At 38.2% G+C, this 27694-nt stretch overlaps 1 protein-coding gene across 1 annotated transcript; it reads left to right on the top strand.

Annotated features, from left to right (window-relative positions):
• Window positions 1-384: 384 nt before the first annotated feature.
• Window positions 385-17801, top strand: LOC146867759 (uncharacterized). Its single transcript, XM_085623746.1, has 3 exons — window positions 385-838; window positions 5684-9357; window positions 17788-17801. The coding sequence occupies exons 2-3, from the start codon at window positions 5727-5729 to the stop codon at window positions 17799-17801; spliced, it is 3645 nt and encodes a 1214-aa protein (XP_085479872.1). The 5' UTR covers window positions 385-838; window positions 5684-5726.
• Window positions 17802-27694: the final 9893 nt, after the last annotated feature.

The following is a 27694-nucleotide window of genomic DNA, read 5'->3' as shown; positions in this document are numbered from 1 at the left end:
CACCACAGTGCACTATTATGAGGTCAGGGTGTTGGATTTGCATGAAGGATTTCACCAATGGCATCAATTGGTGCCACTTTAACCCTCTCTGACCAATCCATTTAATGTCTACATTTGGCAAAGCAAGGTCTCTCACCATATCTGTTTTCTCTGCAAACTTTTCACTCCAGAAGACATAGCTGTGCCCTACAATCCACACTGTGAACATCTTCAAAGGAGAACTGGATGCACTCAGGAGGTGTCTTTCAGTAGAATGGCAATATGAAAAGAAAGACAGTTTGGAAATGGAGGCATACATATTTTTTACAAAACAAAAAGAACTGATTGGCTGTTTCATACCATTCTAGAAAAAAAACTAGGCTGTATGTGAAAATTAATAGAAGCATGTTTTGTATTGGTACAAAAAAATGTGTAACCAAAGAACAGTACTATGGATTTGCAGTTAGGTTTGAAAAGTCAAGCACTCTTGCTCTGTGGAATTGAAACATTGTGTGTCGAACTTCTGACCTAACTGCACACAGCAGTGTTCCATGAGCTGTTGCTATGGTAGCAGGCAGAAGTCAAGTTGGGGGAAGGGTACTAGGCAGAAGTCAAGTTGGGGGCAGGGTACTTTTGGAAAAGGGTTGGTTTTCAACCAATAGAAATGTGTCATTACATTTGAAAAAAAGGGGGAAGCACTGAGATTTGAAACTTACATGTATATGTGTGGAAAAATAGAGGGAAAGTTTGCCATTATCTGGTTCTGCTGAGAGGAGAGAGGTGTACAGAACAGAGATCCTGGCTCTGATAATCTGCTGTTTGAGTGACACATTTCTTTCACAACTAACTAATTTTAAAGGTGAGTTTACAGTTTGAGAGGGGATGTATGTGGTAACTTAAGAAATGAATAATAGAAATGGGAATTGTTTTTGTTGTAGTTACACATGGTGGATTCATAATGTGTCAGTCTGTAAAAGAGATTTTCACTTGGCCCGAAAAAAAAAGAGCAGTAAGTGTGCTTTCAAATTGGCAAAGAAATTTCGTTTTGGCACTAATGTGAAAACATGACTCTGTGTGCATAGAAGAATTATAGGCAGAAATGTATTGCGTCTTGCTCTGGTGATTTCACAGTTGCAGTAGATGGAAAAGAGGAGCGAATATTTGGGGGAAGAAGCAGAGGTTTAGCACACACCCATGTGCTTGCCATGTATAGTCATGCACAGTAATTAGAAGCGAGTGGGGTTTTCAGGTTTAAGTCTGTAATGCAAATACATTCAGCATCACTAAGGCTGGTTGCCCCTGCTGGAGTGTAGGCAGTCACAGAGAATACACACGGTGGTGGTCTGAAAAAAAAACAGCTTGGACATGTGCATTTAAATAAATTTAAAAAAAAGGTTTCAGAATGTGTCAGTCTGTAAAAGTGATTTCAAAGTGTAAAAAGAGATTTTCACTTGCCCCCGAAAAAAAAAGAGCAGTAAGTGTGCTTTCAAATTGGCAAAGAAATTTCGTTTTGGGACTAATGTGAAAACATGACTCTGTGTGCATAGAAGAATTATAGGCAGAAATGTATTGCGTCTTGCTCTGGTGATTTCACAGTTGCAGTAGATGGAAAAGAGGAGCGAATTTTTGGGGGAAGAAGCAGAGGTTTAGCACACACCCATGTGCTTGCCATGTATAGTCATGCACAGTAATTAGAAGCGAGTGGGGTTTTCAGGTTTAAGTCTGTAATGCAAATACATTCAGCATCACTAAGGCTGGTTGCCCCTGCTGGAGTGTAGGCAGTCACAGAGAATACACACGGTGGTGGTCTGAAAAAAAAACAGCTTGGACATGTGCATTTAAATAAATTTAAAAAAAAGGTTTCAGAATGTGTCAGTCTGTAAAAGTGATTTCAAAGTGTAAAAAGAGATTTTCACTTGGCCCGAAAAAAAAAGAGCAGTAAGTGTGCTTTCAAATTGGCAAAGAAATTTCGTTTTGGCACTAATGTGAAAACATGACTCTGTGTGCATAGAAGAATTATAGGCAGAAATGTATTGCGTCTTGCTCTGGTGATTTCACAGTTGCAGTAGATGGAAAAGAGGAGCGAATTTTTGGGGGAAGAAGCAGAGGTTTAGCACACACCCATGTGCTTGCCATGTATAGTCATGCACAGTAATTAGAAGCGAGTGGGGTTTTCAGGTTTAAGTCTGTAATGCAAATACATTCAGCATCACTAAGGCTGGTTGCCCCTGCTGGAGTGTAGGCAGTCACAGAGAATGCACACGGTGGTGGTCTGAAAAAAAAACTGCTTGGACATGTGCATTTAAATAAATTTTAAAAAAAAGGTTTCAGAATGTGTCAGTCTGTAAAAGTGATTTCAAATTGAAAAAAGAGATATACACTTGCCCCCGAAAAAAAAAGAGCAGTAAGTGTGCTTTCAAATTGGCAAAGAAATTTCGTTTTGGCACTAATGTGAAAACATGACTCTGTGTGCATAGAAGAATTATAGGCAGAAATGTATTGCGTCTTGCTCTGGTGATTTCACAGTTGCAGTAGATGGAAAAGAGGAGCGAATTTTTGGGGGAAGAAGCAGAGGTTTAGCACACACCCATGTGCTTGCCATGTATAGTCATGCACAGTAATTAGAAGCGAGTGGGGTTTTCAGGTTTAAGTCTGTAATGCAAATACATTCAGCATCACTAAGGCTGGTTGCCCCTGCTGGAGTGTAGGCAGTCACAGAGAATACACACGGTGGTGGTCTGAAAAAAAAACAGCTTGGACATGTGCATTTAAATAAATTTAAAAAAAAGGTTTCAGAATGTGTCAGTCTGTAAAAGTGATTTCAAAGTGTAAAAAGAGATTTTCACTTGGCCCGAAAAAAAAAGAGCAGTAAGTGTGCTTTCAAATTGGCAAAGAAATTTCGTTTTGGCACTAATGTGAAAACATGACTCTGTGTGCATAGAAGAATTATAGGCAGAAATGTATTGCGTCTTGCTCTGGTGATTTCACAGTTGCAGTAGATGGAAAAGAGGAGCGAATTTTTGGGGGAAGAAGCAGAGGTTTAGCACACACCCATGTGCTTGCCATGTATAGTCATGCACAGTAATTAGAAGCGAGTGGGGTTTTCAGGTTTAAGTCTGTAATGCAAAAACATTCAGCATCACTAAGGCTGGTTGCCCCTGCTGGAGTGTAGGCAGTCACAGAGAATACACACGGTGGTGGTCTGAAAAAAAAACAGCTTGGACATGTGCATTTAAATAAATTTAAAAAAAAAGGTTTCAGAATGTGTCAGTCTGTAAAAGTGATTTCAAAGTGTAAAAAGAGATTTTCACTTGGCCCGAAAAAAAAAGAGCAGTAAGTGTGCTTTCAAATTGGCAAAGAAATTTCGTTTTGGCACTAATGTGAAAACATGACTGTGTGTGCATAGAAGAATTATAGGCAGAAATGTATTGCGTCTTGCTCTGGTGATTTCACAGTTGCAGTAGATGGAAAAGAGGAGCGAATTTTTGGGGGAAGAAGCAGAGGTTTAGCACACACCCATGTGCTTGCCATGTATAGTCATGCACAGTAATTAGAAGCGAGTGGGGTTTTCAGGTTTAAGTCTGTAATGCAAATACATTCAGCATCACTAAGGCTGGTTGCCCCTGCTGGAGTGTAGGCAGTCACAGAGAATACACACGGTGGTGGTCTGAAAAAAAAACAGCTTGGACATGTGCATTTAAATAAATTTAAAAAAAAGGTTTCAGAATGTGTCAGTCTGTAAAAGTGATTTCAAAGTGTAAAAAGAGATTTTCACTTGGCCCGAAAAAAAAAGAGCAGTAAGTGTGCTTTCAAATTGGCAAAGAAATTTCGTTTTGGCACTAATGTGAAAACATGACTCTGTGTGCATAGAAGAATTATAGGCAGAAATGTATTGCGTCTTGCTCTGGTGATTTCACAGTTGCAGTAGATGGAAAAGAGGAGCGAATTTTTGGGGGAAGAAGCAGAGGTTTAGCACACACCCATGTGCTTGCCATGTATAGTCATGCACAGTAATTAGAAGCGAGTGGGGTTTTCAGGTTTAAGTCTGTAATGCAAATACATTCAGCATCACTAAGGCTGGTTGCCCCTGCTGGAGTGTAGGCAGTCACAGAGAATACACACGGTGGTGGTCTGAAAAAAAAACAGCTTGGACATGTGCATTTAAATAAATTTAAAAAAAAAGGTTTCAGAATGTGTCAGTCTGTAAAAGTGATTTCAAAGTGTAAAAAGAGATTTTCACTTGGCCCGAAAAAAAAAGAGCAGTAAGTGTGCTTTCAAATTGGCAAAGAAATTTCGTTTTGGCACTAATGTGAAAACATGACTCTGTGTGCATAGAAGAATTATAGGCAGAAATGTATTGCGTCTTGCTCTGGTGATTTCACAGTTGCAGTAGATGGAAAAGAGGAGCGAATTTTTGGGGGAAGAAGCAGAGGTTTAGCACACACCCATGTGCTTGCCATGTATAGTCATGCACAGTAATTAGAAGCGAGTGGGGTTTTCAGGTTTAAGTCTGTAATGCAAATACATTCAGCATCACTAAGGCTGGTTGCCCCTGCTGGAGTGTAGGCAGTCACAGAGAATGCACACGGTGGTGGTCTGAAAAAAAAACTGCTTGGACATGTGCATTTAAATAAATTTAAAAAAAAAGGTTTCAGAATGTGTCAGTCTGTAAAAGTGATTTCAAATTGAAAAAAGAGATATACACTTGCCCCCGAAAAAAAAAGAGCAGTAAGTGTGCTTTCAAATTGGCAAAGAAATTTCGTTTTGGCACTAATGTGAAAACATGACTCTGTGTGCATAGAAGAATTATAGGCAGAAATGTATTGCGTCTTGCTCTGGTGATTTCACAGTTGCAGTAGATGGAAAAGAGGAGCGAATTTTTGGGGGAAGAAGCAGAGGTTTAGCACACACCCATGTGCTTGCCATGTATAGTCATGCACAGTAATTAGAAGCGAGTGGGGTTTTCAGGTTTAAGTCTGTAATGCAAATACATTCAGCATCACTAAGGCTGGTTGCCCCTGCTGGAGTGTAGGCAGTCACAGAGAATACACACGGTGGTGGTCTGAAAAAAAAACAGCTTGGACATGTGCATTTAAATAAATTTAAAAAAAAAGGTTTCAGAATGTGTCAGTCTGTAAAAGTGATTTCAAAGTGTAAAAAGAGATTTTCACTTGGCCCGAAAAAAAAAAGAGCAGTAAGTGTGCTTTCAAATTGGCAAAGAAATTTCGTTTTGGCACTAATGTGAAAACATGACTCTGTGTGCATAGAAGAATTATAGGCAGAAATGTATTGCGTCTTGCTCTGGTGATTTCACAGTTGCAGTAGATGGAAAAGAGGAGCGAATTTTTGGGGGAAGAAGCAGAGGTTTAGCACACACCCATGTGCTTGCCATGTATAGTCATGCACAGTAATTAGAAGCGAGTGGGGTTTTCAGGTTTAAGTCTGTAATGCAAATACATTCAGCATCACTAAGGCTGGTTGCCCCTGCTGGAGTGTAGGCAGTCACAGAGAATACACACGGTGGTGGTCTGAAAAAAAAACAGCTTGGTTTCATAATGTGACAGTTTGTTATACAGATTTTCACTTGCCCAAAAAAAAAGAGGAGTTTGTGTGCATTCAAATTGGCAAAGAAATTTCGTTTTGTGACTATTGTGAAAAGAAATGTAGTAATATATTTAAATACAATAAAGAATTTTTTTTTTAGTTTTTTTGCAGGTATTGCTGAAGAACAGTGAACAAAATTTAAGATGCCTACAAAATCTCGAGTTCAAAAAACGCTAAAAAAAAAACTATATTTGAGGACAACTGGAGGACCAAAGTTAGTAGAAGATGCTGATGTTGGGAAAAAGAAAAAATCTTCTGGTAAGCAAAAAAGACAATTCCTAAACAAAATATTGAAAACAAACAAAAATGTACAAAATGTCTGTTCTCGGAAAAATGTAACAAAACCTACAGAACAGCAAAAAATTGAGGATTTAGTTAATGCAAATATACCTTCTGCAATTGAAAAGTTTAACATAAACAGAAAAACAGCATTTAAAGAGATACGTAGAAAAATGTTTCAGAGAAGAGTTATGTCCAATTTGATAAAGGATATAAAGAAATATAAGCAAAAGGCTAAATATTATAAGAGAAAAAAAGAAATTGAAGCCATTGCAGCAAAGGCATTAGAATTAAAAAGGAAACTATTCATATTAATTTTGAATAGGATGCGTACATTAGATAAAATGGTTAATGTACTGAAATCACAAAGCAAAAGCAAAAGAGTAGTGAACAGAACAAATTTTTGTAAAGTGTTTTTAGGAAAGTGGATGCATAGCTCAAGTAGTGAACCTTTTTTTAATGAAGAGAGCTATTTTCAAAGTAATAGTTTGCTGCATGCAGTTGACACCAGAGGTCGTTCATACGAAGTAAAAAATGGTTGCATAATGGAGAAGGAGATAATGGTTCCAAGAGATGAGGTACAAGTGATGGCAGATGAGGCAATGGGGAGACGTCCTAAAGCCCCAGTGTACACTTGGAATTGTAGTAGTATTTGCACTGTGCGTCAGGAATCTATTGACAGATTTCGAGAGTTTCTAAGAGAATATAGTAAAAAAAGTGTAAAACAAAAGATTAAGGTGCTTCAAAGTCTGGATCCATGCAGAGTGAGAGAGAATACTGGTTTGCAGGGTCATTCTCTTGCTTGTCTATCTAGAAAAGTGTGCAATAGTGTTTTCCATCATTTTAGGATGCTGGCTGTTCATCATACTGAAATGAGAAAGTTTGTGAGACGGTTGTATTTTGCCAAAAGTCCAGCAATAAAGTTAAATGAATTGAATAGGGCTCTGTTCCGAGGAACGGTATCAGATGTAGAGAAGGTTGTTGATGAAATTCAGTTTTGTTACTTTGGTCCTGAACAAAACAGTGCAGAGAAGGACACAGTAAATGAGGCAGAAGTGGAAGAGAATGTAGAACCTTGTGTAAGTAAGACATTTAATGATCACATAACAAAATTTGCAATAGTCTCTAATGAAAGACCAAATGTTACTTGTATTTGTTGCCGCAGAACTCATTATAGAAAACAAACTAGGAATGTTGATCTCTACAGAAAGAGTGAAAATGAAGATAATTATAAGTGGATGGATTTTGCAACATATATATTTCTTGAAAATTGTTTTGAATTGGGTGAAGATCAGCGTATTTGTAAATACTGCTACAACAAGTTAGAGGAAAATAGAATGCCGACCAGAGCTGTACATAATAATTTAGAATTGGATGCTATTCCTGCTGAACTTTCTGAATTAAATACATATGAGTCTATACTCATTCAATGTGTTCATCCGTTCCAGACCATAGTACGTATGGAGCCCAAAACTGGTAAATTACCTCCTTCAGATTTAGTGAGAGGTTTAAAAGGTAGAGTGGTGTATTTGCCCTTGGATTTGAAAAAAAATATGGAAACTATTGATGCGGATACTTTGGAAACTGAACCATTAATTATTCTGGTTAATGGTGTACCTACAAAGAATAAGAAGATTTGGCAGGAGCTGGTAGATGTGCGGAAAGTACAAAGAGCAAATTTGTATTTGAAAAAAAATAACAAATGGTATGAATCAATTTATATAGTAGAAGAAGAAGAAGAAGAAGATTTACAAGGAGATACAGAAACACCAAGTGGACAAATTGAAAAAGTGGACAAGTCAAAGGAAGAAGAAATTTATGAACATTTTAGCATACATCCTCTCCATTCGAAAGAAGTTATGGGAGACAATATTGATCTCTTTCAGATGAAGAAAGCAAAAGGAAATCCCGTGAGTGTATGGGAGGAGAGCTTGGAAGCTCGATGTTTTCCCCAGCTGTTTCCTAAAGGAAAAGGAGGACGATACGATGAACGTCCGGAACAGATTCCAGCTTCTGAGTATCGGACTACAAGACTATATGCTGAAGATCCCAGATTTCGACAAAGTATCCCTTATTTGTTCCATCTTTTATTTGAAAGCGACTTGTCTGCACTGTCTTATGCAGTAAATCACATTTTAAAAAGTGGAGTACATTTACAAAATGTGTCTGCTAAGGATTTTATGGAGAAAGTGCAGCACCGAGATGATCATTTGGAAACACAACTGATCAATCTGATGGCTTGTCAGCGTGGGACAAATGAATATTGGTACCGACGCCATGGTGAACTAAAATGCATGTTACGCAATTTAGGAACACCAACATGGTTCCTTACCCTAAGCTGCGCCGAGTACGCTTGGGATGATTTACTGGATTTTCTACGAGAGGCCAATTCAAACATTGAAAACATCGAATACAAGACAGCAGGAGAACTGTGCTCATTGGATCCGGTTAATGTTTGCAGATATTTCAATCATAGATTTGAGGCTATGATGTCCTTCATCTGCAATAAAAAAAATCCACCCCTTGGAGAAGTAGTGGATTTCTTTTGGAGAAAAGAGTACCAGGCAAGAGGTGCTCCTCATATTCATATGCTGCTGTGGATCAAGGATGCCCCAAAGTTTGGAACAGATACTGATGAAGCAGTGTTATCTTACATTGAAGAATATGCAACATGTGCTATACCTAAAAGCACAGAAGAGTACAAGTTAAAGGAGCAAGTTCTACGTTTCCAAAGTCATCGGTGTGGAAAATACTGTCGACGGAAATACAAGAGCAAAGAAAAATACTACACTAAATGTCGATTTGGATTTCCTAGACCTGTTCTTACAAATGGAAGAGTCAACAGTTTTATGTCAGCTGTGAGACATACTATCACAAGAAAATCACCTAAGAATACCTACAACCTTAAAAGAAAAGAAGAATCAAAAAATATAAATGACTACAACCCAGTCATTTTATCCATGTGGAACGCTAACATGGATATACAGTATGTTGCTGACAATTCCATTGCTGTTGCTCGATATGTAACGTCTTACATTACGAAATCAGAAAAAACAGAATTGAAGGAAATGTGGGAAGAGATTTCTCACGAGAAGACTGTCAGTAAGAAGCTGTACAGTTTCAGTTTGAAGATGTTATCGCATCGAGAAATTGGATCCTACGAATGTTCAGATAGATTATCTTCTGCAAGTCTCTACTCGAAGTCAAGAAGAATAATTTGGGCAAGTTTAGGCCTTGCAGCAATGAGAAATCGGGTACTGAAATCTGTTGGAGAAATTGAATATTTGGCACAGTTCGAACCTGAAAGTACAGATATATTGAAAACAAACATGTTGGACACATATTATCCCAAGAGAAGTCATCATCTGGAGAACATGTGTCTCTATGAAGTGCTGCAGAACTACATTTATTCACGGAAAGCTGCAGAAGACATCAATAATGGAAAATATAAAGTCGTTGGTGAAGAAGGATGTTTGGTGAAGCAAACCAAAGGAAGTTTGATAAATCACCGGAAGCTGAGTTGCGACACTACCGACAAGAAAGAATTTTACTACTTGGCTCTTTTACAGTTGTTTAAACCATGGCGTTCAGAGGATGAACTACTGGGAGAATTCCAGAGCTATGAAGATTCTTTTAATGCTTGCAAAGACAGCATACAATGCAGTACATTCTCAACTTATCTGCAAATGTTAAATGAAGAAATTGAACAGGAAACTACAATTGCAGCAGAAATTGCTAGAGACAGTTCTCAGGACAGCCAAAGTTCAGGAACATACAGTCAAGATCCCCTAGGACAACCAATCGTTGAAAATGAAGCATCAATAGCCATGAATGAAGTGGAAACGGCTATGAATCAAGCTCAAGAAGCATTTATAGACTTAGAAAATTTGGAAAGACAACTGAATCAAGAGCAGCAACAAATTTATGAAGAGATCAAAAACAAAATTGATCACGGATTTCTACATGAAAAAAAAGAGTGCTCATGCACATCATTTCATCCAATCAGGATGTATGTAAGCGGACAAGCTGGCACTGGAAAAAGTTTCCTAATTAAAGTCATCAGAAGCTACCTAAAGCAAAAAACAGATTCTACTTTGTCTTGTGTGGTTACTGCTCCAACTGGGTTAGCAGCATATAACATAAAAGGAATCACCTTACATCGTTTGCTAATGTTACCAGTGGAGCATGAGAACAAAATACAATTCAACAAGCTAACTGGAGAAGCATGCTTGGAAGTTTCAAGAGTATTGAAGAAGATGCAAGTTCTCATTATTGATGAGGTGAGCATGGTATCAAACTTAATGCTTGCCTTTGTGCATTTAAGAATGCAGCAAATTTTGAAGACAGACTATGACGTGTTATTTGGTGGAAAACACGTCATCGTTTTTGGGGATCTTTTGCAACTTACTCCGGTTAAAGGACAACCAGTGTTTAATACTGTGACACATGAAGACACGAAGAAGTCATTGGGAAGCATCGGTAATACAAATATTTGGTCCTTCTTTGAGTACAAGGAACTTACAACTAATATGAGGCAAGCAAACGATGAAGAATATGGAAGTATTCTGAAAGATATCAGGATTGGACTACTCACAGAAGCTGGCAAAAAAGCATTACAGACTCGGCTGCTACATAATTTATTTCCAAAGGAAGAAATAGTTGCAGAGAAGATATACAAGAACATTGCAGAAAACAAAAGTGTCATCTGCTTAATGCCAACTCTACGTGAATGCTCAATATTCAATGAGGAGCTTTTGAAATTGGAAAAGGAAGAGATCATGAAATTGGAAGCAGTGGACAAAATTGAGGATGGAAGAATTACTGTCACAGTAACAGGCAAACTGAAAAATAAATTGGACTCACTAGAGAAGAACATCTCCAAAACAGCAGGATTAGAAAAAAATCTATATGTTTGCATGAACTGTAGAGTGTTTTTAAGGAGAAATTTGGATGTTGAAAAAGGCTTAGTAAATGGAGCGATGGGAAGAGTTCTGGGTTTTATTAATTATCAGAAAAAAGATGGAATTGAATGGTTAAAAATAAAATTTGATCAGATAGAGGAAGTTAAAGACATTTGTCGTTGTTCAGTTCGTTTCATGCTTGTGAAAGACTTATATGTACGTAGGAAGCAGTTTCCGTTTTCTCTAGCATATGCTGTAACTATTCACAAGTCTCAAGGATTGACTGTAGATTGTGCATTTGTGAACATTGGATCTAGTGTGTTCAAAGAAGGTATGGCATATGTTGCTTTGTCACGAGTCAAAACATTATCAGGTTTATTCATGATAGACTTCGATGACTCAAAAGTTAGTGCTGATACAAACTGTGTAAAGGAGTATAATAGATTAAGAAGAAGCTATGCTCCTCATTTAGGTCAGTATCCTGTGTTGGAGAAACGTGTAGTTTCTCGTAAAAGGAGAAATGAGAATATCTGTAATGAAGATGTAGAGAAGAGGAAAAAAAAGAGGAGTGATGTAATTGCAAGCAAAAAGAATAAGGAAAATGAAGAACAGGTTGTAGGATGTCATTTTGAAAATAGCTCTGGTGTCAACTGCTACGCAAATGTAGTGCTGAATGTTGCTTTTTATCTGGAAAGTTTGCAAGAGCAGATAATAATAAATCAGGGAAAAAGATTCTGTTCAGAGCTCAGTCTCCTTTTTCAAAAGCTGAGTAAAGATAAAACTCAAATAGAAAGTGCTACTGATATTAGAAAACTTTTAGATGTATGTTCAGGACGAACACAGTTTTCTCAAAATGAACAGCAAGATGCTCACGAATTTTTGATGTATTTTCTTCAGGTAGTGGAAGAAGAAGGAGTTCCCATTGACATTTTTTTTGGTCTCTCTTATAAATGGGAACATAGTTGTGATAATTGTTATAATATAAGTGGTTCTATTGTTGATAATGAAAGGTTTATTTATTTGACATTGCCAGAGAGTAAAACAGTCACTTTTGCAAACTTAGTTAAAGATGCTAATCATAGCATGAAATGTGGTGAGTGTAATTCTGACATGTTATCAACATTAATTTTAAGGGAATACGGACAGTATGTAATTTTAATGATGCAACGATGTAGAGCTGATGGATCAAAATTGGATACTTTAATAAAGAAGTTTACAGGACAGCAATTATCAATTTCAGGAAAAACTTTTGTAACTGTTGCAATAATTTTCCATGATGGACCTACTGTTACTTCTGGACATTACACAGTTTATCTAAAATGTGAAAAAGGATGGACACTGTGTAATGATTCCCAATTGATTTTCAAACAACGTTTGCCTTTTGATTTAGCAAATTCCTATCTAATCTTCCTGAAACCTAAATTTTAGAGAGACTTGGCAAGATCTGGACAAAATAATTTTACCATTTTACAGGATTACCATTGCAATTTTGTAGAAAAAAGATTTTTAAAATTATCATTTGGCCTAAAGGAAAGATAACCAATTGTAATGTGGACTTTTTAAATTTTTAATGCAATTTTGAAAAACCAATAATTTAGAGATTATCGGTAACTTCTGCACATTTTAAATTTTGGAATGTTATTGGACTGCCACTGGAAATTTTTTCAAAAATAATTTCAAAAATTACTATTTGGCCATGTGGAAAAGTAAGCAATTCTATTGTGGACTAAATAAATTATTCGAAAAATTTTCGTGAACCAAAATGTTACAGAGAATCGGTGAGATCTGGACAGATTAAACTTTAGAATTTTAATGGTTTTCCCTTGGAAATTTATTCCAGGGAAAGAATAAAAAATACTATTTGGCCTAAAGGAAATAAAATCAGATGTATTTTGGAGTTATTTGAGATATATTATTGTGAATGTACTTCTGAAACAAAAATATCAGACGGTATTTTAAAGAAAAAAGTATTGTTTTTAGATGACATTTTTTAAGAATAATATGCATTTCTGTAATGATAAGTTTAAGTGAGAAGAGATTCTGGGCTTTTTTAATACAATCTTTGAGATTGTTATTTTTTTTTGCCCGCTGTAAAATGATGAATGCAATTGCTTTCACAATTTATAGTGAAATGCAATATATTCTGAAAACAGCAAAAATAAGGCAAAAATATTTTTTGGGAAAAAATGTAAATATGTGTACTGTATTATAAAATGTTTTAAAAATATTAATACTTTTTTCTTTTTTTTCAGATCGATATAGAAAATTTTCGTAAACTACAACCATTTTAAAAACTATTTTTTAAAAAAACAAATGAATAAATATTTTTTTCAGTGAGTATGGTAAGTCAATAGTAATAATTGTAGTCTTTCAAGGACCTTGTAATGTGAAAAATGATTTTTAGTGTTTTTTTTAAAAAATAAAAAAAAGGTACGCTTACCGTACGCGTACGGTAAAAAAAAAAAAAAAAGTTTTTTAAAAAAAATGTAAAAAAAAGATGAAAGATAAGGTTGGCTCTTAAAAGAACCGTTGTGTTCATGCAGGGACAGAGGAAAGGAACCATGGGAAAATCATTCAAAGCTACAAATGTGCTGATCTATTTTGTTATTCACTAGGGAAACACTGGTCTCCCTATAACAAATTAGAGCTTTACAAAATGTGCAATGAATATCAACCTTCCGAAATCGAGGGTTCATTTCCAGAGGGCCAGCAAAAGGAGATTCTCCCCCCACAGATGAAGGGCTCACCTGACCTGCAGAAGAAGGAGTAAGCCCTGCAGGTGATGGTCCAGGCTGAGCTGCTGTGGATGTACTGGCTCGTCTTTCTGAAGAGTTACCTCCAAAAAGATGACCATGTGTCCTTCTGTGTACATCCTGGAGGTGTCTCTTCATGGTGTGATTCCCAAAGGAATACTTCCTGTTAGGATTACCTCTAGAAAGTACACGCTGACACAGCTTGCAAGTAACTAAGGGTGCATTCACCTTTTGCTGGCCTTCTGGAAAAGTAAAATAATCCCAAACATAAGAAGGTTTTACTTTCCTCGCTCTCTGCCTCAAGACAGTGCTGCTGGTGCTAGCCTCACTCTCAGAAGAGCTCTGCTGTTCTGCCATCGTATCCCAAAGACAAACCAGCTCCTTCTCCCAAGGGATCACAAGCAGAAATGAGGGGAATGGGTGTGGTGTAGGAGAGTTCTAGAACTGAAAGTAGTTTCAACCAATCAAAAGTTGTGTTTCAAGATCACATGACCTACCGTACGCTTACGGTACGCTTACGGTGCGCTTACGGCAAAAAGTACGCGTGCGCGTAAAAAAGACACGCGCTTGCGCACATGCGCATAACAGTCATTTCCCGGCACTTCCGCGTAACGTGCGCGTGTTGCGTAAGCGCGCACGCGTCCCGCGCGCAGTACGCGCGGCTACGCAAAGTGCGTAACTATACGCAAGCAGCGTAGATAGATTACGGACGTTGCGTAAACCGTACGCTTACCGTGAGCTTACGGTACGCGTACTATAAAAAAAAAAAAAAAAAAATCTGGAAATAAATTTTACATGTTTATTTTAAAAAAATATATATAAAAAAAATATTTAAGGATTTTAAAAATTAAAGCATAGTCTTTATAAAAGATAAGAAAATTAAAATAAAAATATGTTTGAAAAAAATGAAGAATATAAAAAAAAAATAGCATTTAAAAAACCTTGCAAATTCACTGAAAAAACCATGGGTTTCACACACGTTATAGTTAGGAATTAGCATTTAAAAAACCTTGCAAATTCACTGAAAAAACCATGGGTTTCACACACGTTATAGTTAGGAATTAGCATTTAAAAAACCTTAGAAATTCACTGAAAAAACCATAGGTTTCACACACGTTATAGTTAGGAATTAGCATTTAAAAAACCTTAGAAATTCAGTGAAAAAACCATAGGTTTCACACATGTTATAGTTAGCTGGACATTTTACTCGTAAAAAACCAATGAAATTGCCCCGTTATAGTTAGTTCAGCTAACTATAACTCGCGCGCCCGCAATGCACTGCTGATGACGTCACATATTACATCACTCATGACATGGTCAGTGACATCACTCATGACATCACTGATGACATCTCAAATGACATCACTGATGACATCACTGATGACATCATCTAGTGAATGTGTGTTATTCTGAAAATTAAATATGTTTTATATATGTATATCTCATGGTCGATGGAAGAATAAATGGGTATATAAGTGTCTAAATGGATGATTTGTTTTTGAAAAATTGATTGTGTAACTGACTGATTAAGTGTATCATAGTGAATACATGGCTTAGTGAATAATGTTTAAATATGTAAATATCTGTATCAGTCTCTCACTTTGTGTATAAGTGGCTGCATGGGTTGGTGAGTAGCTACATGGGTGCCTATTTAGGTTATTAGTTGTTTTTTTGAGTATCAGTCTGAGTGTCTGCATGGTTCGGTGGGGGGTATTACGTAGTGCATCGGTGCATGAATGAGTGACTCACTGTTTGTATGTGTTGAACACAGCATGTGTGCAGGACTGTATGGGTGGATGAGTGTGTGTATGGGTGTGTTAGTGAGTGAATGACTGTCTCAATAGTGTCTTCAGGAGTAACTACATACGTTTTAAACTAGTATATGTGACTATTGGTGTATATATGTGAGTATATGTGAAAGTGAGAGATTGAAAGAGTTCCTGTATGAATAAGTATGTGTTTCTATAAGTGATTGTTTAAAAGACTAAGTATGTGTAAGTTTCCGTAGAAGTAAGTGTGGTGGTGTGTGTATAACTGTATATGCAAGTAAATGTATGTTTGATTCTTTATTAGCATGAGTGACTATGTGTGTGAGTAACTCTATGGATGAGTGGCATTGTGTAACAGGATGTATAGATGTATGAGTACATATGATGAGTGAGTACATGTATGAGTGACTGTATAGGACTGTTGGTGAATGAGTGGATGTGTATGTGGATCTTAGAATTACTGAAGAGGTTGTTGTAACTGGTATTGGTATGTCCATTGTTTTGAAATTTTTAGTCTCTATTTTTGAATGTGTGTATCAAAGCTTATATTAAGGTGAGAGGAGGTCTGCCACTCTATCACAAGGATGATGTCATCAGTGATGTCATCAGTGATGTCATTTGAGATGTCATCAGTGATGTCATGAGTGATGTCACTGACCATGTCATGAGTGATGTAATATGTGACGTCATCAGCAGTGCATTGCGGGCGCGCGAGTTATAGTTAGCTGAACTAACTATAACGGGGCAATTTCATTGGTTTTTTACGAGTAAAATGTCCAGCTAACTATAACATGTGTGAAACCTATGGTTTTTTCACTGAATTTCTAAGGTTTTTTAAATGCTAATTCCTAACTATAACGTGTGTGAAACCTATGTTTTTTTCAGTGAATTTCTAAGGTTTTTTAAATGCTAATTCCTAACTATAACGTGTGTGAAACCCATGGTTTTTTCAGTGAATATATATATATATATATATATATATATATATATTCTGCAAAGCGACCCACTTCGGAAATCTTTGGGCGCTCTCAGGCGGTGCGTTCAGAGACGGCAGGGTCAAGCCGTAATGAAATTATCCTTCGTTTCCCCGCAGGGCTGGGTTCTCGCGCACTCACGGAAGGAACACAGCGTCACCAATTCGTATCGTCAAGTTTCTTTCTTTATTTACAGCATGCCAGTTAGAAAAGCTCTACGCGTTTCAGTCCCACCAGGGACCTTGTTCACGAGACTGGTCTTTACTAAAACTTTTTTTGTTTGTTTTAAATCCACCTCTACAATCAAAAGTGACATCACTTCCTTTAGGGAGCAGCTAGGCATTCTGGTAAATGAAGTCCTAACAATTTTAACTTAATGGATTATGCTGTTGCAAATTAAGTTAAACAAAAAGCGACTGGGAATTTCTGCCCTTTGTGAAAACGCAATGTGAGGATGGCAGTATGCACTTAAATACGACCTTCGATAAGCTTTCATGTATCTGAATTACAATTCATTTTACATTGCATATGGCCCTCTAGTGGGTCCTCATTTTTAAACAATTTGATACACTCATAATTTAATTTGAATATATGAGTCCCAGCTTTATGTCGAATTTGCCCTCTGGTGGGCCCTCATTTATCAGGCATGTTTTGTGTCTTGATTTGCCCCCAGTCTGTTTTCCATTCCATTAGGATTATTACTATTCAACCCAGTGCTCCCAAGTCCACCCAAACTGTGATTAAACCTAAATGAAAAAATAAAAAATAAAAAGGTACAATTCATTGACAGTCAAGGATAATGTCACTCATAATAAAAAGTTAATTCTGCAGTTTATAGATGGTAATGGAGTTCTTCGTCTTGATTTAGACCATCAGGGGTCAAAGTTCTGAAATTCAGAATATGCTTCGATTCTTTTTGCCTCATCACTCTTTCACGGTCTCCTCCTCTGGGATGTGTTCCCACTGCTTCAATGGCATAGAATTTGAGATCTTTCCAGTTTCATTTGTGTGCCTTCTCCATGTGTTTGGCCACCGCATTACTCCTGTCGGTGTTAATTGTGGCCCTTACGTGTTCCAAGATGCGTTTTTTCAATTCGCATTTTGTACTCCCCACATATTTCATTGAGCAGGGACATTCAATAATGTAGATCACAAATTGGCTCTTGCAGTTGATCAACTGTTGGATTTGCCACATGCGTTTATTAGCCATGGGTACTTCCTTGGTGTTTTGGGCGATTTCACAGACTTTGCAACATGTGCATTTAAAGAACCCTTTGGGTTTAAGCCAAGTGTCTTGTTTCTTTGGATTCCTGAAGTGACTGTGAACCAATTGATCTCTTAGATTTTTAGCCCGTCTATACGTTATGTTTGGGTGATCCCCCATTATTGCTGCTGTAGTTGCATCCATATGCAGGATATGCCAGTTTTTACGAAGTATTTTCATCACTTTTGCATTTTCCGTGGAGTGAGTTGTTATGAACCTTATTTTGTTTTCTTCGTTTGTTTCTTTTTGTTTTTCTTTTAACAGATCCAGTCTATTGATGGTCGTCGTTTTTTGCAATGAGGTTTGAATCGTCTTAGAGCTATAGTTTCTTTGTTTGAATCTTGTTATAGCTTGATTTCGATGTTTTACCCACTCCTCATCTTTTGAGCAAATTCTTTTAATCCTCAGGAATTCACCGTAAGGAATGTTGTCTATTAGACTTTTTTGGACGAAGCTCCCAGCGTGTAGAACTGCATTTGTTGCTGTGTTTTTACGGTGTAAGGTCGTATGAACAGTATTTTCCAAGATGTAGATTTCAGTGTCTAGGAATATCACTCTCTGGTCACTGATGTTATATGTGAATTTCAAATTGAAATACGAGTTGTTCAAAATTTCAAAGTAATCCGCAAATTCCTGCTCTGTTCCTTCCCAGATAATCAATAAGTCGTCGATATATCTGAACCAGGCTATGGTTTTATTGACAAAGATATCATTTTCCATGCTCCATGCCCAGGTTTTCTCCCATTGACCCATAGTTAGACAGGCGTACGATGGGCTAAAGGAAAATCCCATAGCCGTACCCTTACGTTGGCGAAAAATTTCCTCCCCAAACATGAACGAATTCTGTTCTAAGCACATCTGGATCATTTCCAGCAACATGTTGTTGTGATTGGTAAATTGGATGTTTCTCTCCGACAGGAAGTGTTTGCATGCGTTGAGACCGATGTCATTCTGGATGTTGGAGTACAATGATATAACATCCATAGTTACTAGCTTGTATGTCGGGTGCCATGGGGTATCTTGTAGGTGTCTCAGTAGATCTCCTGTGTCTTGTAGATATGAAGGGAGACCTTTGACGAATGGTAAAAGGAACACGTCCAAAAAATTAGCCATTGGTTCCAATAAGGCGTCCTTAGCTGAGATTATTGGCCTTCCAGGGGGATGTTTTGAGTTCTTGTGTATTTTCGGCAGAAAATAAATTGTGGCCATTTTGGGATATTCCGTTTTGAGGTATTTCACTTCATCCTCATCTAGCAGTTTTTGCTTGCTCCATGTGTCCAATTTAATGTCAAGTTCTTCTTTCCATTTTTTTGTGGGATTGGTTTTCAATTTTTCATAATATTCTTCATTTCTTAGTTGTAAATATGCTTCTTTCATATATGCCTCTTTGTCTAAAACAATGACGTTTCCTCCCTTATCTGCCATTTTTATTTCGATGGTATCATCATTTTTTAAAACGGACAACGCCTTTCGTTCTTCATGTGTTAAATTGTCTCGTTTTTTTGAGTGGTTAAGTTGATAAAGATCCCGTATCACACATTCATGAAACAAATCAATTTTGTTTCCGTGTGGCAATTGCGGATAGAATTTGGATTGCGATTTCTTTTGGCTGCTTCCTGCTCCCAATTGGTCACAATAAGCTTGTAAGTCCCCTCTCTCCTCTTCCGGATTTTTGTCCAATTCCATTAGGGTAATGAAGTGTTCTGCATCTTGTGCAATTAGATCCATATTCGGTGTTGTGGTGGTTCTGCTGAATTTGGCCATTTTCGGATTTTCAGTGAACAGTTTCGCTAGTTTGATTTTTCTAACAAACTTGTATAGGTCTATTCTTGTTTCCGCTAGGTCCAGGCCGCTAGAGGGACAGAAATTAAGGCCGCGTTTAAGAAGTTCCATTTCAGTTTCTGTGAGAACTTTCTTTGAGAGGTTGATAACTTGTAATTCATGTGTGTCTTTAGTGACAGTGTTATCCAGGTTTTTTAAGTCCATTTCTGTCGCATGCTCCGTGTCATCGTTCCCACTCGGTTTGCGCTGAAACTTTGTTTTGTGCTGTCGCTTGCCTCTTCTTGTTGGTTTCTGCGGGCGTTGCCACGTCCCCTGCCTCTTCCTCGATTGTTGGAGGGTAGTCCCCCGTGGTCTTTTCCTAATTCTTTTGTTGCAGAGCCAGCCTCATTTCCCCTAAAAAAGAACGCTTTGTTCTTGCTTCGGTTGGATCCCCTTCTAGATCACTGAAATCCGTTGATGTGAGGGAAGACAGACTGCTGCTTTTGGTTGCCAAGTCTGATTTTTCATATTGTTTGAAACGGTCGTATTTCCTCGCATAAGTAAAAATGCGGCCTTCCAAATAATCCTCTTTATCGCGTTGAAATTTTGATTGTTTTCTGCTTCGCACAATTACTTCGTGTTTTTCAATATAGTGTTCCAATTCCTCTTTGAATTTGATTAAATCCGAGTTCATTTCCGCAGTTGCAAGCTCTTTTTCAATTTCTTTTAGCTGAGAGGTGGTTTTCTCTAAGGCAATGGCAATGTGTTTGACTAAAATTTCCATAAGTCCTAACGAGGATTTTAGAATGAATTCGCCCCATTCATTTAGTAATTCATTACTTGTGTCAACATGATTGGGCATCAAACCAATGCGAAGTCCACGTGGCACTCGTTTAACTTCCAGATATTTCTTAAGAGATGCCACCTCCCACCACTTGTTTATTTCTTTTTTAGACAATTTTTCCCATGTTCTTAGTTTCTTTTTAATGTCAGGCTTGTTAGAGCCGCTCGTTGCTCCTTCGCCAGCATTGGCGATAACTTCTTCGTCGAAAAACGTGTCAATGAGTGCATTTCTATTGACTGCTCTTTTATCCATGTTTTAACTGGCTGGTTGCATACGACGTTTTCGCTGAGTTTATAGATCAAAACAATCTTATTTGGTTGTTCCTTCCGCCTTGGTGCATACTGACATTCCTCTATTTCAATGGAATTGGTTTCCGAGTTTAGGATTAACTCTTGTATGTTGAAGGGGAATATGCACTTCAAAGACCAACCGGCTTACGTTCCTCAATTGGATACATTGTGTAAAGGAAAGCAATACAAAGTAGCTTGCTTACCGATTCCAGCTTTCCCGGGCTCCACGTTTCCCTCCGGACTCGCGTCTCCCGTACAGCCTTTCCCGGTAAGTCTTTGTCAGCAATCCAATGTTTATCTCCTGGCCGGCGTTCACCCGATTTCCACGTAAATTCTGCAAAGCGACCCACTTCGGAAATCTTTGGGCGCTCTCAGGCGGTGCGTTCAGAGACGGCAGGGTCAAGCCGTAATGAAATTATCCTTCGTTTCCCCGCAGTGCTGGGTTCTCGCGCACTCACGGAAGGAACACAGCGTCACCAATTCGTATCGTCAAGTTTCTTTCTTTATTTACAGCATGCCAGTTAGAAAAGCTCTACGCGTTTCAGTCCCACCAGGGACCTTGTTCACGAGACTGGTCTTTACTAAAACTTTTTTTGTTTGTTTTAAATCCACCTCTACAATCAAAAGTGACATCACTTCCTTTAGGGAGCAGCTAGGCATTCTGGTAAATGAAGTCCTAACAATTTTAACTTAATGGATTATGCTGTTGCAAATTAAGTTAAACAAAAAGCGACTGGGAATTTCTGCCCTTTGTGAAAACGCAATGTGAGGATGGCAGTATGCACTTAAATACGACCTTCGATAAGCTTTCATGTATCTGAATTACAATTCATTTTACATTGCATATGGCCCTCTAGTGGGTCCTCATTTTTAAACAATTTGATACACTCATAATTTAATTTGAACATATGAGTCCCAGCTTTATGTCGAATTTGCCCTCAGTATGCACCAAGGCGGAAGGAACAACCAAATAAGATTGTTTTGATCTATAAACTCAGCGAAAACGTCGTATGCAACCAGCCAGTTAAAACATGGATAAAAGAGCAGTCAATAGAAATGCACTCATTGACACGTTTTTCGACGAAGAAGTTATCGCCAATGCTGGCGAAGGAGCAACGAGCGGCTCTAACAAGCCTGACATTAAAAAGAAACTAAGAACATGGGAAAAATTGTCTAAAAAAGAAATAAACAAGTGGTGGGAGGTGGCATCTCTTAAGAAATATCTGGAAGTTAAACGAGTGCCACGTGGACTTCGCATTGGTTTGATGCCCAATCATGTTGACACAAGTAATGAATTACTAAATGAATGGGGCGAATTCATTCTAAAATCCTCGTTAGGACTTATGGAAATTTTAGTCAAACACATTGCCATTGCCTTAGAGAAAACCACCTCTCAGCTAAAAGAAATTGAAAAAGAGCTTGCAACTGCGGAGATGAACTCGGATTTAATCAAATTCAAAGAGGAATTGGAACACTATATTGAAAAACACGAAGTAATTGTGCGAAGCAGAAAACAATCAAAATTTCAACGCGATAAAGAGGATTATTTGGAAGGCCGCATTTTTACTTATGCGAGGAAATACGACCGTTTCAAACAATATGAAAAATCAGACTTGGCAACCAACAGCAGCAGTCTGTCTTCCCTCACATCAACGGATTTAAGTGATCTAGAAGGGGATCCAACCGAAGCAAGAACAAAGCGTTCTTTTTTAGGGGAAATGAGGCTGGCTCTGCAACAAAAGAATTGGGAAAAGACCACGGGAGGACTACCCTCCAACAATCGAGGAAGAGGCAGGGGACGTGGCAACGCCCGCAGAAACCAACAAGAAGAGGCAAGCGACAGCACAAAACAAAGTTTCAGCGCAAACCGAGTGGGAACGATGACACGGAGCATGCGACAGAAATGGACTTAAAAAACCTGGATAACACTGTCACTAAAGACACACATGAATTACAAGTTATCAACCTCTCAAAGAAAGTTCTCACAGAAACTGAAATGGAACTTCTTAAACGCGGCCTTAATTTCTGTCCCACTAGCGGCCTGGACCTAGCGGAAACAAGAATAGACCTATACAAGTTTGTTAGAAAAATCAAACTAGCGAAACTGTTCACTGAAAATCCGAAAATTGCCAAATTCAGCAGAACCACCACAACACCGAATATGGATCTAATTCCACAAGATGCAGAACACTTCATTACCCTAATGGAATTGGACAAAAATCCGGAAGAGGAGAGAGGGGACTTACAAGCTTATTGTGACCAATTGGGAGCAGGAAGCAGCCAAAAGAAATCGCAATCCAAATTCTATCCGCAATTGCCACACGGAAACAAAATTGATTTGTTTCATGAATGTGTGATACGGGATCTTTATCAACTTAACCACTCAAAAAAACGAGACAATTTAACACATGAAGAACGAAAGGCGTTGTCCGTTTTAAAAAATGATGATACCATCGAAATAAAAATGGCAGATAAGGGAGGAAACGTCATTGTTTTAGACAAAGAGGCATATATGAAAGAAGCATATTTACAACTAAGAAATGAAGAATATTATGAAAAATTGAAAACCAATCCCACAAAAAAATGGAAAGAAGAACTTGACATTAAATTGGACACATGGAGCAAGCAAAAACTGCTAGATGAGGATGAAGTGAAATACCTCAAAACGGAATATCCCAAAATGGCCACAATTTATTTTCTGCCGAAAATACACAAGAACTCAAAACATCCCCCTGGAAGGCCAATAATCTCAGCTAAGGACGCCTTATTGGAACCAATTGCTAATTTTTTGGACGTGTTCCTTTTACCATTCGTCAAAGGTCTCCCTTCATATCTACAAGACACAGGAGATCTACTGAGACACCTACAAGATACCCCATGGCACCCGACATACAAGCTAGTAACTATGGATGTTATATCATTGTACTCCAACATCCAGAATGACATCGGTCTCAACGCATGCAAACACTTCCTGTCGGAGAGAAACATCCAATTTACCAATCACAACAACATGTTGCTGGAAATGATCCAGATGTGCTTAGAACAGAATTCGTTCATGTTTGGGGAGGAAATTTTTCGCCAACGTAAGGGTACGGCTATGGGATTTTCCTTTAGCCCATCGTACGCCTGTCTAACTATGGGTCAATGGGAGAAAACCTGGGCATGGAGCATGGAAAATGATATCTTTGTCAATAAAACCATAGCCTGGTTCAGATATATCGACGACTTATTGATTATCTGGGAAGGAACAGAGCAGGAATTTGCGGATTACTTTGAAATTTTGAACAACTCGTATTTCAATTTGAAATTCACATATAACATCAGTGACCAGAGAGTGATATTCCTAGACACTGAAATCTACATCTTGGAAAATACTGTTCATACGACCTTACACCGTAAAAACACAGCAACAAATGCAGTTCTACACGCTGGGAGCTTCCACCAAAAAAGTCTAATAGACAACATTCCTTACGGTGAATTCCTGAGGATTAAAAGAATTTGCTCAAAAGATGAGGAGTGGGTAAAACATCGAAATCAAGCTATAACAAGATTCAAACAAAGAAACTATAGCTCGAAGACGATTCAAACCTCATTGCAAAAAACGACGACCATCAATAGACTGGATCTGTTAAAAGAAAAACAAAAAGAAACAAACGAAGAAAACAAAATAAGGTTCATAACAACTCACTCCACGGAAAATGCAAAAGTGATGAAAATACTTCGTAAAAACTGGCATATCCTGCATATGGATGCAACTACAGCAGCAATAATGGGGGATCACCCAAACATAACGTATAGACGGGCTAAAAATCTAAGAGATCAATTGGTTCACAGTCACTTCAGGAATCCAAAGAAACAAGACACTTGGCTTAAACCCAAAGGGTTCTTTAAATGCACATGTTGCAAAGTCTGTGCAATCGTCCAAAACACCAAGGAAGTACCCATGGCTAATAAACGCATGTGGCAAATCCAACAGTTGATCAACTGCAAGAGCCAATTTGTGATCTACATTATTGAATGTCCCTGCTCAATGAAATATGTGGGGAGTACAAAATGCGAATTGAAAAAACGCATCTTGGAACACGTAAGGGCCACAATTAACACCGACAGGAGTAATGCGGTGGCCAAACACATGGAGAAGGCACACAAATGAAACTGGAAAGATCTCAAATTCTATGCCATTGAAGCAGTGGGAACACATCCCAGAGGAGGAGACCATGAAAGAGTGATGAGGCAAAAAGAATCGAAGCATATTCTGAATTTCAGAACTTTGACCCCTGATGGTCTAAATCAAGACGAAGAACTCCATTACCATCTATAAACTGCAGAATTAACTTTTTATTATGAGTGACATTATCCTTGACTGTCAATGAATTGTACCTTTTTATTTTTTATTTTTTCATTTAAGTTTAATCACAGTTTGGGTGGACTTGGGAGCACTGGGTTGAATAGTAATAATCCTAATGGAATGGAAAACAGACTGGGGGCAAATCAAGACACAAAACATGCCTGATAAATGAGGGCCCACCAGAGGGCAAATTCGACATAAAGCTGGGACTCATATGTTCAAATTAAATTATGAGTGTATCAAATTGTTTAAAAATGAGGACCCACTAGAGGGCCATATGCAATGTAAAATGAATTGTAATTCAGATACATGAAAGCTTATCGAAGGTCGTATTTAAGTGCATACTGCCATCCTCACATTGCGTTTTCACAAAGGGCAGAAATTCCCAGTCGTTTTTTGTTTAACTTAATTTGCAACAGCATAATCCATTAAGTTAAAATTGTTAGGACTTCATTTACCAGAATGCCTAGCTACTCCCTAAAGGAAGTGATGTCACTTTTGATTGTAGAGGTGGATTTAAAACAAACCAAAAAAGTTTTAGTAAAGACCAGTCTCGTGAACAAGGTCCCTGGTGGGACTGAACGCGTAGAGCTTTTCTAACTGGCATGCTGTAAATAAAGAAAGAAACTTGACGATACGAATTGGTGACGCTGTGTTCCTTCCGTGAGTGCGCGAGAACCCAGCCCTGCGGGGAAACGAAGGATAATATATATACATATATCAAAGAAATACCCTTTCAGGCATAGAGTGACGAATAAATTATGCAAAAAAGAAGCAGAGAACTCTGGGTAGTTCTCAAGTTTAGGTGGAAAGCAGCTCCTGTATGGAGCACTCTCAACACCAGCGACACTGTAGATCTGCTCACCTCAAATGTCTGTTTTTCTATCAAAATCTTTAAGCATAGGATTTGCACAGTGCCATCCACGCCGAGATAGAAAAGGACAAAGTCTTTTGCCATTTGTACAGCAAAGTCTTTAAGCATAGGACTGGCACAGTGCTGTGCTTGCCGAGCTGTAAAATGACAAAAGCCAATTACCACTCCAGGCACAGTGCAAATCCTATGAGAGGAGGTCTGCCACTCTATCACAAGGATGATGTCATCAGTGATGTCATCAGTGATGTCATTTGAGATGTCATCAGTGATGTCATGAGTGATGTCACTGACCATGTCATGAGTGATGTAATATGTGACGTCATCAGCAGTGCATTGCGGGCACGCGAGTTATAGTTAGCTGAACTAACTATAATGGGGGAATTTCAATGGTTTTGTACAAGTGAAAAGTCCAGCTAACTATAACACCCCTGAAACTATGTTTTTTTCAGTGAATATATATATGTCATGTGATCAAGGCTCCACGGAGCCGAAACGTTATGGCCGTCGCTCTGGGCAAATAAAAGAAACCAGCACCAATTCCAGGCTCGTGTACTCTTTCCTTTGGCAGTTGAAGGATCTTCAAGGCTGTTGGGAGTAGTCTTCTTGATTGATATATATATATATATATATATATATATATATATATATATATATATATATATATATATATATATATATATATATATATATATATCAAACAGCAAGGTTTGTCCACAAAAGAAGAACCACGCAACAGGTAAGTATGGTTTCAGCGTTTTACTTGGAAAAGCTGCAGCACACCAGTGGGGGCACCCATCAAATTCAAAGTCAATATGCCAACGCGTTTCGTGCGCTGTGCGCACTTCTTCATGGGCTGACAGGAGTGAAAACGCCAAGCAATCCAAAGCACCTGAAATACTCGTGACGTTGGCCCATGTGGGCGGAAACAGCCAAACTGCTTGCTGGTCTACGTAGTGCCTTGTGGTATTGTTCCAGTGAACTCGCTTGCACGTTATCACCAATAGTCCAAATGAATCCCAAGTGGGTCGATGTGAACTCACAGCATGGGGGCTGCCCCATGCGACTTTTCTCACGCCCTTCCTGCTCTTCAATGCTAACGCCGGTTGGCGCCAGCACAGACCGTGGGGCACGGCGGGGCTCTTCTCGCGGAAGGACTGGCCGCAAAACATCAAACAGCAAGGTTTGTCCACAAAAGAAGAACCACGCAACAGGTAAGTATGGTTTCAGCGTTTTACTTGGAAAAGCTGCAGCACACCAGTGGGGGCACCCATCAAATTCAAAGTCAATATGCCAACGCGTTTCGTGCGCAGTGCGCACTTCTTCATGGGCTGACAGGAGTGAAAACGCCAAGCAATCCAAAGCACCTGAAATACTCGTGACGTTGGCTCATGTGGCCCATGGGCTGACAGGAGTCATATATATGTATATATATATATATATATATATATATATATATATATATATATATATATATATATATATATATATATATGTCTTTCCTTCAAAGAATCAATAATAACAAAGGGAGCCCTAAATCCTAAATTGACTTTACAATACACTAAGGAACGCAATGACTTTCTAAACATAAGATTGACTCTTAGGTAAGGCAATTTGCATAAAGAACTTTTCGTTGGAGTATACCTTAGAGCGAATTTCTAAGAGCCAAAAGGAATGAAAGTACAGATGAAGGCTACAGAAAAACAAAAAGGGAGAAGACTGATCTTCTTGTAGCAAGTAAGTACCCCAGAAAGTCTCTTCTTAAGGCTAGTGAGTGGGCAGATGAGAAACTAGGGAGGAAACACTACAACACAAACCACTTAGGCAACAGGAATACGGAAATTAGTCAATATGTTTCATCACCAAATTTTGTAGCCAGTCAACACATTTGAGAAAGATCTTGAGAAGCAGGTGGACCATATTAACACAAGGCACACTACTGAAGGAAATATTAGGAGAAACACCTAACATTACCTTCCAATGCAGCATCTCCTTTAAAGATATGCAGGTACAAAGTTACCTATCATTGAGGGAGACCAGTTGGCTCCATCAGAGTA

The sequence above is a fragment of the Triturus cristatus genome, chromosome 1_2 (genome assembly GCF_964204655.1).
Source record: "Triturus cristatus chromosome 1_2, aTriCri1.1, whole genome shotgun sequence".
NCBI classification, from domain to species: domain Eukaryota; kingdom Metazoa; phylum Chordata; class Amphibia; order Caudata; family Salamandridae; genus Triturus; species Triturus cristatus.
This window is presented reverse-complemented; position numbering and strand designations above follow the sequence as displayed.